Source organism: Trachypithecus francoisi, unplaced genomic scaffold (genome assembly GCF_009764315.1).
Source record: "Trachypithecus francoisi isolate TF-2019V2 unplaced genomic scaffold, Tfra_2.0 Lachesis_group9, whole genome shotgun sequence".
In the NCBI taxonomy this organism is placed as follows: Eukaryota; Metazoa; Chordata; class Mammalia; order Primates; family Cercopithecidae; genus Trachypithecus; species Trachypithecus francoisi.
In genome coordinates, this window is record NW_022681474.1 from 39236870 (window position 1) to 39257741 (window position 20872).

Genomic DNA, 20872 nt, shown 5'->3' on the forward strand with positions numbered 1-20872 from the left:
TCATTATTAACAGTGAAAAACTAAATACTTTCTTCCTAAGGCCAGAAATAAGACAAGAATATCCCCCTTTCATCATTTCTATTCGAGTTTCTAGTGCAACAAGGTATGAAAAAGAAATGAAAGTTTGGGAGGAAGAATAATAACGTCTCTTACAGTATTAAGTATTAATGATAGTACTAGTACTATCTCTTACAGTATGCAGATTGAGAGGAAGAACTAATAGTGTCTCTAGTTTTAGACCGTATGGTCATCTGTATCAAAAATCCTAAGAAATCTTTAAGAAAGCTGCTCAAACTAGAGAGGATTTAGCAGGGTCCTGTGATACAAAATGAATATTTTTTTTAAAGTTGCATTTCTATATGGTAGCAATGAAGATTCAGAACCTGAAATAACATTTACAATAACATCAAATGATATGAAAATATATAGGGATAAAATTAGACAAAATATAGGCAAAGTCGTTGCACCCCCATAACTATAAAGCATTATTGAAAGAAATTAAGATAGCCCTAAATAAATGGAGAAATGTCCCGTGTTCATAGGAGACTGAATAATGTTACAATGTTAGTACTTCCCAGACTGATTTATAGAATCAAAACAAGCCCAGTAAAGATCCCAACAAGCTTTTCCCTAAAAATTGGGACGCTGATGAATACATTTGTGACAAAGGATTTGAAATAGTTTAAAAAGTTTTTGAAAAAGAACAACAAAGTTGAAGGACTAATTCAATGGGAAGAAGAAAATCTCAACAAATGGTCCTGGAATAACTGGTTATACATATGGGGGAAAAAAATGAACGTTGACCCTTATCTCACCTCATACACAAAAATATACTAAAAATGGTGTATAGACATATAAAAAACTAAAACTATAAAACTAGAAGAAAATATAGGATAAAACCATTGCAACTTTGGGATAGGTAAAAATTTCTTAGATTGAACACAAAAAGTAGAAAAATCGATAAATGGCACGTTATCAAAATTAGAAACTGAAGTTTTTCAAAAGAAATTGGCAGGAAAATGGAAAGGGAAGCCACAGACTGGGAGAAAATATTCACAACACTTACATCTTATGTATTATATACATACATACAAAGGACCTGTATCCAGTATATGTAAGGAACTCTTACAACTTAATAAGACAAACAACCCAATTAAACAATGGGTGTTACAGGTTGTGTTCCTTAGGAAGCATCTACAGATAAAGCTCAGGTATAGGATATTTAGTAAGGGATGCCCTTGGTATTAAGGCTTTTGAGAAGGAGGGCAACAAAGCAGCACTGGGTGGAGGGAGATGTTGAGCAGTGATGCAGCCCAGGAACAGCCTTGGATGACTTCACAACTCGCTCTGAAGCTGAATTGGACCTCGGAATTACTCTGAGTTGGGCCCTGATGGTGCCTTTTTATTTCTGCATCACTCAGTAATGTGAGCCTGTATCACTGGATATGACCCATGCTAGGAAGGATATGTCTTGGCCAATGTGATTCTCTGCAGCTGAGGCAATCCCTGGAGGGAGTGATAGCTGAGTACTTTCCCATAGCATTCTCAGTAGCTGGGACAGTAGGTTTTTCACTGAAAGAGGGTCTGACAATATATTGCAGTGACCATTGTAATGGACAGAAGATTCTAACAGAAACTGTACAAAAGAAGATATATGAATGGCCATTAAGCACATGAAAACACGAACAACATCATTAGTCATCAAGGATATGCAAATTAAAATCACAGTGAGACACTTCCATACACTCTCTTGAACGGCCAAAATTAAAAAGACTGACAATACCAAGTGCAACCGGAAGTGTAAAATGGCACAAGCACCTTGGAAAACACTTTGCCTGTTTCTTATAAAATAAACCCACACTTAACCGTATGCCTAGCAGTTCCACTCTAGGTATTTACCCAAGAGAAATGAAAACATGTACACAAAAAAGACTTTTGCATGAATGTTCATATGAACTTTATTCATAGAGCCCCAAACTGTAAAGAACTCAGATGTCTATCAGCAGGTGAATGGATAAACAAATTTAGGTATATTGATAAAATGAGACACTAAGTAGCATTAAGCGGAATAAACTACTCACACATGCAACAACATGGATGAATCTCCAAAACATGTCAAGTGTAAGGTTAAGTCATAAAAGAGTACAGATTGTATGATTTCATATATGAAATTTTATAGCAGACAAAACTAATCTGTCATGACAGCAGATGAGTGATGGCCTGGGTCTGAAAAGGATGAGAATGCAGGAGAACATTTTGGGGTGAAGAGAGGGATTTATGTCTTAATTGTTAGGATTATTACATGGATGTATCATTTGCCCAAACTTTTTTTTCTTTTCTTTTCTTTTCTTTTTTTTTTTTTGAGATGGAGTCTCTCTCTGTCATCCAGGCTGGAGTGCAGTGGTGCATCTTGGTTTACTGCAACCTCCACCTCCCGGGTTCAAGAGATTCTTCTGCCTCAGCCTTCTGAGTAGCTGGGATTACAGCCACCACACTCAGCTAATTTTTGTATTTTTAATAGAGACAGGGTTTCACCATGTTGATCAGGCTGGTCTGCAACTCCTGAGCTCAAGTGATCTGCCCGTCTCGGCCTCCCAAAGTGCTGGGATTACAGGTGTGAGCCACTATGCCCACCAGCCTGCCCAAACTTTAAAAGATTGCCTTTTGTTGCAAGTAAATTACACCTCAATGTAATTATACCTAAGTAAAGGTGATTTTTTTTTAAAGTAAAACTTTTTATAATGGGGATTATGTTCATGAGGGATATTGATTGCACTTTCAATTTTCTGTTCTTATAATACCTTCATCTGATTTTAGTATCAGAATTATGCTGGCTTCATAAAATCAATTGAGAAATATTTCCTCCTCCTCTGTTTTCTGAAATAGATCGTGTAAAATTGGCGTTGTGTTCTTAAATATTTGAAATAAGTCACCAGTAAAGTCATCTGGGCCTCGAGTTCTTCTAGGGAGGTTTTAAATAATGAATCATTTTCTGTAGTGGATTTAGGGTTATTCAGATTTTCTGTTTCTTCTTGGGTTGGTTTTGTTAATTTTGTCTATCAGTGAAGTCCATTTCTCTTCTCTGTTGTCTAATTTATTGGCATAAAGTTGTTAATAATATTTCCCATTATTTTAATGTCTTAATGGTCTGTAGTTATATCTCTACCTTCCTGATATTGGTAATTTGTATTTTCTTTTTCTTAATCAGTCTAGTTAGGGGTTTCTAATAAAGTTAAACATATACCCGCATATAATGACTCAGGTGTTCCACTCCTAGGTATTTAATCAAGAGAAATGAAAGCACATATTCTAAAAAATAAAGAATGGTCATAGCGATTTTAAAAATTTTAGCCCTAAACTTAAGACAAATGCTAATCAATTATAGAGAGAACAAATAAAATTTTGTATATTTACAATAAAATACTACTCAGTGATAAAAATTAATGAATTACTGATGGATACAACAATATATGTGAATATCAAAAATATTTTGGAGAGTGGAAGAAGCCCTACACAAAAAAATCATAGTGTCTGAGTCCATTTAAATTAAGTTCTAGAACAGACTTAATCAAATCGTGGTGATAGAAATCAGATTTCTGAATGCTTAGGAAGGGAAGTGGAAAAGGTATGGACTGGGAGGTAGAAGGAGAGAACTTTCTGGGTTATGGAGTGGTCTGTATTTTGATAGGGGTGTGGGTTACCAGTGTAGGCATTTATTCAAAGCTCATCAAATTATACATTTCATTGCATGTTAAATATGCCTCAACTTGGTTGTACAACAATGGGAATGTAGTCAGTGCCACTTAACTGTATGCTTAAAGATGGTTAAAATGGTAAATTTTATGTTGTTTATATTTTGCCACAACTGAAAAAAAAAACCTTTTTGTTTGTTACATTTGGTTTTTTTTTTTTTTTTGAGACGAGTGTTGCTGTGTTGCCCAGGCTGGAGTGCAGTGGCATGATCTTGGCTCACTGCAGTCTCCACCCCCTGGGTTCAAACATTTCTGCCTCAGCCTCCCTAGTAGCTGGGATTACAGCCGTGTGCTACCACGCCTGGCTAATTTTTGTATTTTTAATAGAGATGGGGTTTTGCCATGTTGGCCAGGCTGGTCTCAAACTCCTGACATCAAGTGATCTGCCCGTCTTGGCCTCCCAAAAAAGTGCTGGAATTACAGGCATGAGCCACCGCTCCTGGCTGAAAAAACAAAAACAATCAAACAAAAAAAACAACAGGCCGGGCGTTGTTTCATCCTGGCTAACACGGTGAAACCCCGTCTCTACTAAAAAATACAAAAAAACTAGCCGGGCGAGGTGGCAGGTGCCTGTAGTTCCAGCTACTCGGGAGGCTGAGGCAGGAGAATGGCATGAACCTGGGAGGCGGAGCTTGCAGTGAGCCAAGATCGGGCCACTGCACTCCAGTCTGGGCGACAGAGCGAGACTCCGTCTCAAAAAAAAAAAAAACAACAACAACTGTAAATGGGAAGATATGAAGGTTCTAAATGCACAAACATTTAAAGTGTGTATTTCCCCCCATAACCACGTGCTGTTCTATTATTATTTATTTACCATTTATATGCTAAGAGTGTAATTTAGAAAGTGATAAGAAAGTACCAAGTATGAGAAATGTTACATTCTTATATTCAACAGATATTTATCAAACATCTACTGTGTGTATAGTTCTTTATTATATGTAGTAATTAAGATAAACCAAACAAGGATCTCCTTCCAAGAGCTCACCATGTACTAAGCTATTTAAGATATGCAAAAATTTACCAATTTCACCAAAATAATGGGCTTTTTCTTCCTTCTTTCTACTGTTTACCCTTAGTAGGCTTCTGTAGACTTGTAAAGTTCTAGGAAATTAAGTTTAAAATCTTCGCCCTCGGAGGAAAGCCTATCACACCTGGCATTTCTTCTCCTGGCCTTGCTGCAGCTTGTATTAGTATGCGGGGAGGGGCTTCAGTTTTGTGCAGTTCCCACACACCTTACAGTGAAGCTGTGGTGCCAGGGAGCAGAGTCTGTCTGAGATAATGCTCATGTAAGTGCCCAGGGTGGTGCCTGGCCTAAAGCATAAGGAGACTTAAAAACTCTACCACAAAGGAGGTCTAAAGATGAGTCTTCTGCTACACAGAATTAACTCCAAAAAACAAGGTCAGAGCTCTTGACCTTCAGGTAGTAATTATCCACCTAATCCTCTTTTCCTACTGCTTATGAATACTGCAATTGAAAGGGTCAGAGGTAGTCTGCAAGCAAGGAAAACAAAAGAAGTCAGGAGCATGGAAATTCTGCACACCAGATGGTTTGTGTGCCCAGAGGGCAATTGAGAATTAAATGTAGTAATGGAATTACACTACTTTTATTGGTTCTGTGAGGACAAGCACTTGGAGTACCAATTATATTCTGCTTGGCATACTTTGGTTGCTGAGTAAATATTAGTAACTTATTGAATAGCACATAACATCTCAACTGCCATGTAAATCTCTGTGAGTGCAGGGAATTGTCAGAGGTGGTGGTGATATTATTGGGAAAGCGACTAGTGTGTGACTTTTCTAGCTTGTTAATAACCACTTACCTATGTCCTATCTCCTCATTCTACTTTCCTGTTTGGATCTGATTATATTCCATTGAGTTGCCTGTGTCTCCTGAGCAGTTAGAGCAGGTTTCTCTTGGCAGGATTGATAGTAAGAATGTCTACATTCAGTTCACAGTGTGCCTAGGCAGGGTTTTGTAGCACGCTATCTAAATTAAAATGAATGCCTTGGGGCAACTGCAGAAGCTCCTAGCTACCTCTAGCTGCTACGCAGCTCTACTAGGTATCAGCCGTTGCTTGTGTTTCTTGTAAATTGTTGTTATGCCTATCCTTTAATCTGTGCATTACTATTATGCTTCTAGCCTCACTTGGAAAACATTCCCAAGTCATAGAGATGAATTACAATATAGAATTTCTACCAACGGCAGTTCTTGCGTTGTTTTCAGAATCTAGTGCCCAAGTTTTCCTATTCTGTTTTTCTTGCTGTCTTTAAGACAGAATTTCTATTTACATCCCTGTCAATTTTTATATCCCTAAATAAATTATAGTCTTGAAGTTTGGACCTGCTCCAGTCAAGTTTCCTGCGGCACTGAAGTTGGGAATCACTAGAGAGGCACTTTGTTAATTTTCTTTTTAAAAAGGAACGACTAAAGATTTGTGAAACTTGAATGTAAGTTGATTTTAAAATTCCATTTTTCTAAATCCAGAGTAGGGTTTATATTGCTAATATCATGATATACTTGCCAAAGAGAATAGTTTGTAAATCCTAAACAGACTTCCTGTAACCATGTGTTGAATTTCCAGCTGTGTTGAATCAGACTTTGGTCCCTCTTAAGAAGATAAATGCAATATCTGCAGTTTCTAATGGCAGAAGTGGAGGAGAGAAAGTCCCTGTCCAGATAAGAAACTGAAGGCCCTGGGGCAAGCAATTGTTTCATGAATGTTCTCCCCCTCCCTGCCCACCCCCGAACAAATTTGTGGGCTTCGTCTACCAGGAAAAAGAAAAAAAAAAAAAAAAAAACTCAAAAAACAAGAAAACACACACCACACAAATGAGATGCTATTGTTAAATGCAGTGTGCAGGATTAATTTGCTTCCTTCCAATAGAATCACTTTCCGTAATCAGCACTCTTATAAATGGCACACCTGCCTAATTAGAACAAGTTCTAGACTACAGGATACAGTGTGAGCATTTCAATTAACTCCACACAATTCAAAACTGTTGTGGCTGATGTTCTTAGAAAATCTTTCCTTCTCTCTTCTTACTCTGTTGTGGCTAAGCTTTATTATTTTATACTTCTGAGTCAGCCTTTGATCATGGGACTTTCCCACTGTGTGGTCATTTGATATCTTTTTTTGTTTCTAAATGATTTCTTTAAATGAAAAAAGAAGTGATGTATTTTAGGGATATATGTAGGGATGTTTTTGAATATTTTTATTTTATTAGATTTTCCTACTTCCTTTCTGTCACTTAAAATATGGAGCACCCTCATCGTGTGACAAGGCGGTAAAAATATACCAGTCACATTCAAGATCTCCATACATTAACAATAATAAATCCTTTTGCCCAGAGTAATACAGATACTCAATCCACAGAGCCAGTGGGGATGATATAGTACTCCCTCACAGAACCAATTACCCACAGAGAAGTATAATGAGCAGGGGAGGTGATAAAATAAAAATCTATATAGGGAGAGTAAAATTATGATGACAGTGTTGCCTGTGTAAAGTCTTATAGTAAGTATATCTCCAATTATCTTTTGAAAAAAATTGTTTGGTGTCTACTTATGTCCAATTCATGATGAAATTGCAAGAATAGCCTTGGAATAAAACAAAAGGGGGCAGGAGTATAGAGAAAAGGGCGATAGACCTGTCGTAAACAGAGTTCTATTCTACCCCAAAGGATGTGAAGTAGACCCAGGGCTGCTCTGAGGGACTGCTGGGCATGAACCTCCCTGTGGAGGAATGGCTGTCCTGACCATAGTTACTGTTACTGCAGATGCAGACGGGAACAAAATAACGCTCTGGAAAAAAATAAGATGATGTAGATCATCACAGGAAATTCCTACCTTTAGAGTTAGTGAGTTTCTGAAGACCATATCTGAAGCAGATTGCTGTGAGAGAAAACCCTGAGTGTGCGTGATCTCTATCCTAATTAGGAGCGGGCTTGATCTGTTCCGACAGACATCAGTTACATAAGTGGGTTAAGTGGCAAAAAATAAAGTCTAGTTCTTTATTAGGTAAGTGTCAAATAGAGTTCTGAAGTAGCAAACAAAAAAACCTTAGTAACAACAGGAAGCAGTTTTCAACCTTTGTTGCAGTGCCATCAGTTGTGAAGTTTGTGGACAATAATTCATTACCAGTAATAAGGCACCAACATTTGTAAAATATTTTTCTTTTAATAACAGGCCAGACATGGCGGCTCATTCCTGTAATTCCAACACTAGCCGAGGCAGGTGGATCACTTGAGCCCAGGCGTTCGAAACCAGCTTGGGCAACATGGTAAAACCTCGTCTCTACCAAAAATTTAAAAAAATTAGCCAGTCTCATAAGCTTGTCTCAGAATAAATATAGATTGAAATGAAAATTAAATTTAAAAAGACTAAACAGATACATAGTCTTGTTATAATTTTGTTACTATTGCAGTATTCATTTTACTTGGCTTCCTTCTTTTTCTTTTTTCTTTTTTTAAAAAATTTTTAATTTTTGTTTCTTTTGAGACAGAATCTTGCTCTGTTGCCCAGGCTGGAGTGCAGTGGCATGATCTTGGCTTGCTGCAACCTCCCCTTCCTGGGTTCAAGTGATTCTATTGCCTCAGCCTCCAGAGTAGCTGGGGCTACAGGTGCGCACTACCATGCCCAGCTAATTTTTGTATTTTTTTTAGTAGAGACAGGGTTTCACCATTTTGAGGCTGGTCTAGAACTCCTGACCTCAAGTTATCTACCTGCCTTGGACTCCCAAAGTGCTGGGATTATAGGTGTGAGCCACCACAACCAGCGACTCTTTTTTTTCTTTCTTTTTTTTTTTTTAATAACCTTATATTCTTTCTAGAGATGGAAAGAAATGGTGGGAGTGGGGATGGGGAGTGCCACCACAACTAGGTGCTGGCAACTGGTCATGCCCCAAATCTGTCTTATATAGTGACTGTTACTGACTACATAATCTATCTTATGTAGTGACTATTACAGCCTATAGTGACTATTACTGAGCAAGCCCCAATAGTTAATACTGGGCAGATAATTTTCCTCCTAACTGATTTTTAAATTTTGGTCCCGTCTTGTCAGTTTATGGCCAGGGAAGTATACAGCAAACAAAAATGTCATTTATTATGTGTGTCAGAGTAAAAAAAGGCTTCAGATTAAACAGTGGTGGAACCCACCTTGCCGTTGATGGTTTCTTGACATGTAATGTTTGTGGTCATTGAGGATATATGTGAAAATAAAAGACAGTTGACAATATTTTGGGACCTGTGAATTGGAGAAACCAGTTCCCAACTTCAGAGCAGTTTGTTCATTTGTTTATTCATTTATTCCCTAGATACACTTTGAAGCTGGGGCTACAGAAATGAACAGTGTCTGCCATCATGATAGAACTTATGGTTAAGGGAAACTGACAAATAAATGAGATGCAATATTTCAGTTAATGATGAGTGCAGTGAAGAAAAATAAAGCCAAGGTGTGGAACCGAGCACAGTGGCTCACACCTGTAATCCCACCACTTTGGGAGGCCGAGGTGGGTGAATTGCTTGAGCTTAGGAGTCCGAGACAGCCTGGGAAATGTTGCGAGACCACCATCTCTATAAAAAGTTAAAAAATTAGCTGGGCGTGGTAGCGCACCACTATAGTCCCAGCTACTTGGGAGACTGAGGCAGGAGGATCACTTGAGCCCCAGGAGATCAAGGCTGCAGTGAGCTTTGATCATGCCCCTGCTTTCCATCCTGGGTGACAAAGCGAGTGGTGTCTTATTTAAAAAAAAAAAAGAAGGGTATGGAGATTCTAGAGTGGTGCCAGTGGAGTACAGTTTCAGAGAGGATGGTCAGGGACAGCCTTTCTGCTGAGGTGTATCAAGCTCCAAGTGAAAGGAGGGACAAACCATGGGGAAAGCCAGAGAGTGAAGGGCTTGGTGTCAGCAGGCTGGAGTTCCTCCATCTCACTAGTTAGGTGACCTTAGAGAGGTGGCCTTGTGGCATAGCATTCATATATGGGACTTGAGAAAAGCATTGTGATAAACAGTAAAGCATTACCTAAACTTCACATTTCAGTACAGTATAACAAAGGAGTGCAAACTAAGGAGATATAGAAGTCTTTTTTTTTTTTTTTTTTGTTAAGGTGGAGTTCCGTTCTTGTTGCCCAGGCTGGAGTATAATGGTGCGGTCTCGGCTCACTGCAACCTCCTCCTTCTGGGTTCAAGCGATTCTTCTGCCTCAGCCTCCTGAGTAGCTGGGATTACAGACACCCAGCACCATGCCTGGCTAACTTTTTTTGTGTGTGTATTTTTAGTAGAGCCAAGGTTTCACCATGTTGGCCAGGCTGGTCTCGAACGTCCTGACCTCAGGTGATCTGCCCACCTCAGCCTCCCAAAGTGTGGGGATTAGAAGCATAAGCCATTGTGCCCAGCCAGTATTCATCTTTGTTTGCTTTTGTGGTATTATTCATTTAATATTTTATATTTGTTTATGCTTTTCTTTCTCTGATATCTTTTTCTTTTCATTTAGTTTGAGTTTTCCTTTTATTAAATAGTTGCAGGCCTTTTGGCTCTCAGTGGAGGCATTTTCTACTCTGTTCCTGTACTCCCTGATTAATTCATTCTTTAAAAAAATCCTCTAAGATTAATATTCATCATAGGGGCTCAGAAAATGAAAGTCTTTTATAGTGTAATTCTAAACTCCAGAATAATTCATTTGTTCTGATGTTTATTAAGGACTTGAAGTTGTTTGTTTGCTCTTTCTGTTTTTATAGCCAAATAAAATTTTGCAATACTCATAATATTTGAGTAGAACTTTGTAGTTTACAAAATACTTTCCACACTCACTCACATTTGAACTTTAACAACCCGAGAGCTAGACAACACAGACACTATTGTGCACTTTTACAGATGAGGAAACCTGAGGCTTAGAGAGCAGTGTTTAAATCTGGATCTTTCTGTGTTGCAAGTATGAATGTATGAATGAAAAATGCTGAACTGTTTTGTTTTTAACACTTGGGATTACTAAAATGGTGTATTTTTTTCAGCAGTCTCATGAAAGATGTAGATGACTTAAGAAGTATGGATCTATGGGGGATTATGGAGAGAGAGGGCTATATATCCCTGATCATTGTGAACAGATACCATGGAAATGGCTTACAAAACCCCTTTTTGTGTCATTGTCAGGAGGAGGATATGAGTCTAAATACTCCTGGCTCTGATTTAGTGCAGGAATTTTCATTTTATTTTGGCCCAGTTACTTAGACTAAGGCTAACAAATATATAGTTTCCTTCTGGGCAGAAACAGAAGTATTCATAAAGTAAAATAAAGCTTCTCAAAAATGCATTGTCCTAGATTTAAAGAATATTTCCTTAGAAAAGGCTATCTTATTTTGAGATCAAAGGTCTTGAAGACTCTTAAAATTTCTAAGTATTATAGAATCAATAAAAAATTAGAACTGGGAAAGACCTTAAAGATTAACTCTAGAACCATTAAAATATTTGATCTGGATGGAATCTTTGAAGAGTCCCAGATCCCCAAATTGTGTGAGGTGAAATTGTATACTGTTGTGTTCTCAGCATCCTGATGGGGCCCATCCAGTCTCTCCATGGCCACTTGATTAGAGGGGCCTCTTACTGCCTCAGGAATAATCCATTCCACAAATGCCGTATGATTTCACTTATATGAGGTAGCTAGAGTAGTCAAATGCATAGAGACAGAAAGTAGAATGGTGATTTCCTGGGGTGGGGGAAGAGAATATGGGAAATTATTGTTTAATGGATACAGAGTTTCAGTTTTGCAAGTTGAAAAGAGTTCTGGAGATAGATGGTGGTAATGGTTGCACAGTTTTGTGAACTTAATGCCATTTGAACCACAGTTTAAAAAATAAAAACTAAGTAAATGAAACAGAAAAAAAAAAAAAAAGAATCCATTCCATTGCTGGACAGCTCTGTTGGAAAGGCTCTCTATGATAACCCATATTGGTGTAAGTTTTGTACTCTGGAGCCACAAGAACGAATCTAACGCTTTCACCTGGATGAAGACACCCAGCGTGTCCACCCCAAACAGTCTCTTACAGCTAAGTAGCCCTTGTTCCTTCACTAGGTCATAATATTTTGTTTTGTTTTGCTTACACTTTGAATGATGATCAAGATATGGTTCACACATGTGATTGGCTGATAGGCCCTTTAAATGTCTCTTAATCTAGTGATTCTTCTATATCTATTTTTTGCTCACCCATTCACTTGGTCTCCCGTTTACTTTGTTGAAGAAACTGGGCCATTTTTTCCCTAGAGTTTTGGTACTAGCATCTCCCTGCTCTATCGATTAACATATTCCTCTGTCTTCTGTATTTCCTCTGAGTTGGTAATTGGCTTGAGAGACCTTGTTTTATAAATGTTGATAGTCCAACTACTGTCATCCTTTGGTATCTGTGGGGGTTTGGGTACAGGACCCCTCCCTCACCCCCCTGCCACCACTGATACCAAATTCCATGGATGCTCAAATCCCTTATATAAAATGGTGCAGTATTTGCATATAACCTATGTATATTCTCCCATATACTTTAAATAATTTCTAGATTACTTACAATAACTAATACAATATCAACGCTATGTGAATAGTTCTATTGTCTAGGGGATAATGAGAAGAAAAAAACGTATATATGTTCAGTACAGACAAAACCATCCTTTTTCTTTTCAAATAATTTCCATTCATGGTTGGTTGAATCCACTGATTTTAATCCCACAGATATAGAGGGTCTACTGAAAATAGTAATTCAGTCTAGATCTCTTTTGAGAGTAAAGAGGCACAATTTTATTTTCCCCCCAACTTTTTGTTTGGAAAAGTTGTAAAGATGAGGAAAAATTATATAATGAACACCCATATGCCTTTTACATAGAATAATATACCTGTATGCCTTTTACACAGACTCTGCAACCATTAACATTGTGTCATGTTTACTTTCTGTGCACACTAACATACGAACACACTTAAGTTTGTTTTTTTCTGGAGAGTAAGTTACTCTCCAATCATAACACTTTACTCCTCGATTTCTTTTTTTTTTTTTTTTGAGATGGAGTCTCGCTCTGTCGCCTCCAGTGGCGCGATCTCGGCTCACTGCAAGCTCCGCTTCCCAGGTTCATGCCGTTCTCCTGCCTCAGCCTCCGGAGTAGCTGGGACTACAGGCGACCGCCACCACGCCCGGCTAATTTCTTTTTTTTTTGTATTTTTAGTAGAGATGGGGTTTCACCGTGTTAGCCAGGATGGTCTCGATCTCCTGACTTCGTGATCCGCCCACCTCGGCCTCCCAAAGTGCTGGGATTACAGGCTTGAGCCACCGCGCCCGGCCTACTCCTCAATTTCAACATAAAGACATCATAACACTTTACTCCTATATTTCAACATATATCTGCTAAAAATGAATATATTTTCCTACATAATCAGAATTATGTTCACTCAAGAAATTTGTATATAGTTTATATATTGCCTAATTTTGAGTACACATTACCCTAATTATCCCAATAATATCCTTCATAGCTGTGGATATTTTGTAAAAACCCAGAATCCAACCAAGGATCACAGATTGTATTTGTATTTAGTTTTCATACCACTTCAGTCACCTTAGTTGTTTCTGCCCCCTGCCTCCCTTCTTTTGAGAAACAGGGTCTTGCTCTGTCGCCCAGGCTGGAGTACAGTGGGTGCAATCAGGACTCATTGCAGCCTCAACTTCCGCAGCTCAAGCCATCCTCCCACCTCAACTCCCCAAGTAGCTGGGACCACAGGCATGTGCCACCATGCCTGCCTAATTTTTTTATTTTGTAGAGATGGAGTCTCCCCATGTTGCCCAGGTTGGTCCTGCCCTTTTTTGGGTATTATATGACATTTTTTTGAAGAGTACGGAGAAGTTGTTACAGAGAATGTCCTCCAATTTGGATTTGCCTGATTGTTTCTTTATGATTGGACTCAGGATAAGTGTTTCTGGCAATAATACTATATAGGCAGTGCTCAGTCCTTCAGGGTAGGCACTTGGAAGGCACATGATGTCACTTTGTCCCATACTGGTTTAGAAAGTGTCCACCAGATTTCTCCATTGTAAAGGTACCTTTTGCCCATGGTAATTAATAAATAATCCATGGCGTTTAGTGATTACCTTTTTAATAGTTTTTAAAACCATATGCCATTGGTCATGGGAGAAATTGTGTGGAATAGATTACGAACACATTAGTCAAGAGTTATTGCCACTGATGGAAAGATAATTTTAGACATTTGTTATCCTGAGGAATGTAGGGGAGGTAGTGAAGTAAGAAATGGGCTTTCATGAAGATAGACTTGTGTTTGAGTACAGCTCTACACAGCAGATCATGAGGTCAAGAGATCGAGACCATCCTGGCCAACATAGTGAAACCCCATCTCTACTAAAAATACAAAAATTAGCCAGGTGTAGTGGCACGCGCCTGTTGCTTAACTTCTTAGATGCTCAATTTCTTTTCTAAAATGGAGATAATGCTCATACCAGGCAAGATTGTTAAGACGATTAAATGAGACAGTACAGGAGCAGCCTCTAGCCTAGCAGCTGCCCCAGGGCCATTGCATGGGAGACAAGGAGATCCTTCCAGAGCACAGTTTGCTGGATGTATTCATCTTTAGACTTATTCATGAGCATTCCTTCTTGGGATTAGTTTAAAATATTCAGGCTTGTTGATGGGAAAATGTGATCAACAGGTTAGGTGCCTTTGTGAAATTTCAAAGAAAGGAGTTAAGAATTTGGAGATTTTTGGTATCATTTTCAAACATCTTAAATATGACTTACTTGTAGTAGATTTGTATAGAATCAAGTTTGCATTTACTCAGATCTTTTTCTGACTGGAATCCATTTTACTTTATTATAAAGGACTTTTTAAAAAACAGTTTATATGTAGTCTGATTGAGAACAGTGAATCATAATAATCCTGTGACCCATTTACTTACGTTACTATAAAAGTTTCATTTCGTACAAGTGACAATTTTTTAAAGTTAATTAGACTTGGCTACACTGAGGTTAGCAAAAAGTGCTTTGAATTATCAATAATTCAGCAGGGCAGACATTTCTGTATAATGCAGTGGTTTTATAGAGTATTGTGAGATAGTTATCCTTAAAATAAATGGTTGTGAGCATACATCAGCATGGCGGGGTTCACTTGAATGTAGCGTGAAGTGATAACATCTATGCTTTCTATTATTGGGCAGAGCGCGGGACATCAGTCTTTCTGGCCATGAACTACTAGCAACCTTTGTCCTTTGTGTTACCTTTAGTTAAAAAACGAAAAATGAACATGAATGCTGGCTGATGGCCATGTCTCTCTCACAGCTAAAAATTCATCTGGGAAAGAAAAATGGGATTGGAGATTTGGATTTGTTTCATTGCATGAATGATATGTGACATTCTGTAAATTATTTATCACTGCAAGGATGGCAGCAGTAGCGTGAACATTGTTATATCAAATGAAAGCAGGAATCCCATTAGTAAGAGGACCGGGTTTTAGCTCGAATCTATCAGGGGAATGTTGTCACTTTAAAGCCAGATTGTTCTTTTAATTGCTATTTAAAGGAACAAAAGTGTTCCCAAGGTACTGCAGTTGAGCAGTTGCAAGTAATAACTGTGGATCCATAATTATGCAGTGCTGATTATCTGGCATTTAAAAAACTGTGGCTAGAGTCAGTGACCAATTTATTATAGCTTGTCTCTTCTGGTTTTTCTAGTACAGAATGTTTTATAATCTACTTTTTAACTGGGGCCACAAAAATACATTTGCATAGCTACCTCCGAACGTAAAGCCTGTGCATATTATAAGAACAAATTAAGCTGAAAGTAAAGGGAAGATAATGAATGCCTTTGTAAGATGAGATTAGCAGTCATATTAAACAATTTTGTAAATGCTTGGTCATGAGATGATTTTCTGTTTTTGATGACATGTTGTCACAAGGAACCAAGGCATTTGTTGGAATCATTATAACCATTGATTTTTTTTGTTCTTAACTAGCATATATTTCCTTCATGTATTCAGTTAGCAGATATATTTTAAGTGCCTACTATGCACCAGGAAATGCATTAGGCATTTGGGCTAGAGTGGCTGAACAAATGAAGTTTATTCTATGCTGATGTATATTTAGAGAGTTAGACCTAGCAAAATCTTGTTTTTAATTTACATTTAAAAACATTTGTGATTATGTTGGGTGTTCTTGCTCTGAATTTTTGATTCATGAGATTCAAATAGAGAGACATCATAGTAACATTCAGATGGCTAGCAGACAACATGTGTGAAGGCTTGGAATATGCGGTAAAATTACAGTTTTCGTAGTTTTGGCTGTTGAAAATAATGTGACCAGATCTGTAGGCACAGTCAGCTATTCCTATGGATGGGAATACTAGCATTGCTGATAGTAGTAAATAACAATGGAGATACTAAAATGTATGTAGATTTATACATTGTTAAAAGCAATTTTCATACGAGAGTTAAAGGGTGGTTGGGGACTAGACAAATGTTTTGTTGTTTCTTATATAAAGTGGGAATGTCAGGCTGGGCGCCGTGGCTCACGCCTGTAATCCCAGCACTTTGGGAGGCTGAGGCGGGCAGATCATGAGGTCAAGAGATCGAGACCATCCTGGCCAACATGGTGAAACCCCATCTCTACTAAAAATACAAAAATTAGCTGAGTGCGGTGGCACACGCCTGTAGTCGCAGCTACTCAGGAGGCTGAGGTGGGAGAATAACTTGAACCTGGGAGGGAGAGGTTGCAGTGAGCCAAATCACGCCACTGCACTCCAGACTGGCAAGAGAGTGAGACTCTCTCTATAAGTAAATAAATAAAGTGGGAATGTCAGAGATTGAGGGTTTATCTTCTTTGTTTGGTGTGGTGTGGTTTACTTTTGAAGACCTTCATGCCACAAAACCCTTGATGATAATGACCTTTTCAAGTGATCCCACAGAATCCTGCTCATTCTATTATTCTGTCACCTAAAAACATAGATATTTTATGTCAAATATTTGGTAGGTGAATAATAGCAACCTGCATTGCAACATTTGATAAGTTTAAACAGTCTATACATGATATTCATAGACTATAATGCTGAATGGATAATTTATTGTAGGCATATAGATAATGGGAACAATTGAAATGTCCAATGAATCCTTAATTATGTTCATTTCAGGCAAGCTATATAATATATAAAGGTATTAGATTTCATTGGTTTAATAAAAATGACTTCTGAGTCATACATTATACTGAAATGTATTCAGGTAATACTTTAGTGTCAAATAATTTAAGAGATATATTCCAGCACTTTGGGAAGCTGAGGCAAGTGGATCATGAGGTCAGGAGATTGAGACCATCCTGGCCAACATGGTGAAACCCCATCTCTACTAAAATACAAAAAACTAGCCGGGCGTGGTGGCGCACATCTGTAATCCCAGCTACTCGGAAGGCTGAGGCAGGGGAATCGCTTGAACCCAGGAGGCGGAGGTTGCAATGAGCCGAGATTGTGCCGCTGCACTCCAGCCTGGCGACAGAGCAAGACTCCGTCTCAAATAATATGAGTTTTTTTACTAGCAGAAAATGTTTATTTAAATACGTTATTTAGCAGTTTTTCTTTGTTAAAGAAAGAAGTTTTATGTGAAAAATGTAAGAAGCTTTTGATTTTAATGTTTTTAATTTTGAAATGGAAAAGTGACAGTATTTTTTATTTTAATTTTGTCATAGCCACGTGCTGATCCCATTCCAATATGTAGCTTCTGTTTGGGGACTAAAGAATCAAATCGTGAAAAGAAACCAGAAGAACTCCTCTCTTGTGCAGATTGTGGCAGTAGTGGTAAGTTGTGTTTTTCCTATGTGTTGTACAATGACTTCCCATTATCATAGCTTCATGCTATTTATCTCTCTATTAAAACTGTATTGTTATTTAAGGCAATTATATGGTTATAGCATGGGCTTTAAATTTTAAAATAAAAAGGAATAGAGAAAAAAGCGTTAGTACTGACATATGGATATTATAGATGCTTATATAATACTATACATATTTATGATTAAGCTTTTATTTTATACCAGCATTGGTAATTCATTGTGGAGATGTCTACATTATAGGTAAATTCAGTGTAGAGAATTCTAAGCTTTCAAGCTGAGTACAACTGGAATCACTGGCTTATTTTCTCTTAATATAACCTGAAGTCTCAAGAAGTATTTTGGTCTCCAGTGTTTCAGGTCATGACACCTACTGCTGAAATGTAATATTACAGCCCAGCTCTGTGTGACTTCAAATGAGAGAGACAATGTTCTGGAAACTGCGATGATAGTATCAATAAGTCATCAGGCATGAAAGAAATTCATATTGTCTGGAATAAGATAAGAAAAGGGTAGTCTGTACAGAAGGTGATATTGAAATCAAGGAATTGTTGGGTAGGGACTCTTGGCAAATTGCAGTACCTCAAATTTTTCAAGGTAGCTATTACCTCTGCCTTTTTCTTGTAAGATTTTAAGGCCATTCCTCCAGTTTCATAATGGAAATTTAAAGGCAAACTGTGCTAACGTTAATTTGTTTTACTAGCCAATCTTCCTTTTTGTTAAACAGGTCATATTTGCCTAGGTAATACATGTACACATACACATATACACACATGTATACATGCATATAGACATATATGTGTTTATGTGTGATAGCTGTTAGATTTTTTTAGATTAATCATTTTTTTGGCCTGGTGCAGTGGCTCACACTTGTAATCCCAGTTCTTTGGGAGGCCTAAGTGGGAGGATCATTTGTTCAAGACCAGCCTGGGCAACATAGTGAGATCCAGTTGCTACAAATAACACACAAATTAGCTGGGTGTGCTGTAGTCCCAACTACTTGGGAGGCTGAGACAGGAGGATTGCGTGAGCTCAAGAGTTTGAGATTACAGTGAGTTATGATCTTGTCACTGCACTCGAGCCTGTGCGACAGAGTGAGACCCCATCTTTAAAAATTAATAGCAAAAAATAAGTAAAAATTAAGCCTTTTCTGTTAATCTTCAAATTTTTTTCCCAGACTACCCAAACTTTTTTCTCCAAAGTCTTATTTTAAAAATCATGACTATTTCTCTAGTTATAGTAATCTCTAAAAAAACAAAAACAAAAACCAACAGAACACCATAGCTAATTCTTGTTTAGGAAGTCTTGAGATGTACTGGCTAGGAGCAAACTCAAGAGCCAGCCATAGCCTAGTTCCTCTACCTTGAGTTAGTTACTTGACCATTCTGAGCCCGTTTCCTCGTTAGAAAATTAGAGATAATGGCAGCACCAACCTCTTGGGTTTTATGGGAGTGAAATGTGAGGGCACAAGTAAACAGCCTGGCACAAGATCTGCAAGAACTATGGTAAGTGTACTACAAATGTCAGCCGTGTTATGGCTTAGCATGTTTGATATTGTTATCCTTGATTGCGGCACGTAGTTTAAAATCTTATCATCACTTATGACAGCTGCTTGATGGTTAGATAGAAGAAATGTTTCATACTGAGAATGACAGTGTTGTGTAATGATTCTTATTCCTTATATGAAGGTTTCATTTGATAGGCCCTTTGTAGTTCAGCAGCTTTCAGGTGCTGACTAGAAGGGAGAGCCTTGGAAATAAGACATTTCAAACCCTGCTTGAAAAATGCATTCTGACAGTCTTTTTGATGGGCTTTACAGATTCATTAAAATTCTTTTACCTGGCCATAGCATCATGGATAGTGACAAAAGGGCATGGAAACATTATCTGTATGTTCAGTGTAATACATTTCAGCCCTACGATATCCCTGTTTTATGCTGGTGAGGTAGTGCCTCACTCATCAGTTCTGACTCTGTCGTTATCTTTTGGGTTTTCTCATGAGGCTCATTCTGAATGAATTACTCTTTTGTGTAAATGCCTGATCAATTTAGTGGTGTTCACTTGTCTAGGGTTTACCCTTTGTGGTTTTTAAGGTGGTACTTTAAAAATACCCTTCCCTGTTTTATTTCCTTAGGATCTCTTTGTCTGGGTGCCTAGACAGATTAAAGACATACTTAAATGTGGGAAGAAAAGTTCCCTTCATATATTTCCTTACCTCTGGTGATACACTTACTTGAGTTGATAAGAAGTTCGAGATCATTATCTTCTAGATCATAACTTCAAGGCCTCCTTCACAGGGTATAAAGGTGTAATTCTAAACAGGTAGATCTTAGATTTTCTGATGTAATCAATCTCCCTTCGTCTTTCCCGGATTGAAGACCTGCCAGAGGGGAGCTTGATCTCCTTTATATTTGAGGTCACTGAAAATTTCTTTCCCCTGGTGTTTCTTACTTTTCGTTCAGACTTTTTCAGGGTAAAGCCAGGGGTGTTTAGGTACAGTGTTATGTTTTCTCTGTTCAAAAATATCCTCTTGTTTTCTCTTTTAACAAATGGAGAATAATGACTTGAGGATACTGTCCAGAGGGTTTATGTGGCTGGCGAGGCTTTGTGAGCCAGTCTTCAAGTGGAGAGAGCCAGAGGCTTTGGGGCCAAGGTATGGGTCATGGCAGAAATTCAAGCCCTGGGGTCATCATGTCTCTTTGTTGAGGATAGAGGATGCCTCAGAGTGCTTCTCTGGACTCTGCAATGGGATCTGGCTCTAGTGTTGAAGTTCACTTAATCTTCCCTTGAGTGTACTGTGCCAGCCTGGATTTGGCTGCTTTAGTCAAAAAAACTATTGTTCCTAACTCAGGGACATCCTTTGTAGATATTTATTCATCTCATAGATCAGAATAGACTTTGTTGTTTTTTCCTCTTTAAACTGAAGGGTCACAATTAAATATAGTTCATTTTAGGGAGTTTGGGGGTTCTTGTGGCTTCTTTTTTTTTTTTTTTTTTTGAGACGGAGTCTCGCTCTGTCACCTAGGCTGGAGTGCAGTGGTGCTGTCTCTGCTCACTGCAAGCTCCGCCTCTTGGGTTCTCGCCATTCTCCTGCCTCAGGCTCATGAGTAGCTGGGGACTACAGGCACCCACCACCATGCCGGGCTAATTTTTTGCATTTTTTTTTTTTAGTAGAGACGGGGTTTCACAGTGTTAGACAGGATGGTCTCGATCTCCCGACCCCGTGATCCGCTGGCCTCGGCGGATTACAGGTATGAGCCACTGTGCCCGGCCGATTCTTGT

At 38.3% G+C, this 20872-nt stretch overlaps 1 protein-coding gene across 13 annotated transcripts in view; it reads left to right on the forward strand.

Annotated features, from left to right (window-relative positions):
• Positions 1-20872, forward strand: part of KAT6B (lysine acetyltransferase 6B) — a 207789-nt gene that overhangs the window by 124789 nt on the left and 62128 nt on the right. For all 13 annotated transcript variants that reach the window (XM_033209753.1, XM_033209756.1, XM_033209752.1 and 10 more), the window contains one exon: positions 17454-17562. In XM_033209753.1, the coding sequence (XP_033065644.1) occupies positions 17454-17562 (109 nt within the window). The remainder of the gene's footprint in view (positions 1-17453; positions 17563-20872) is intronic.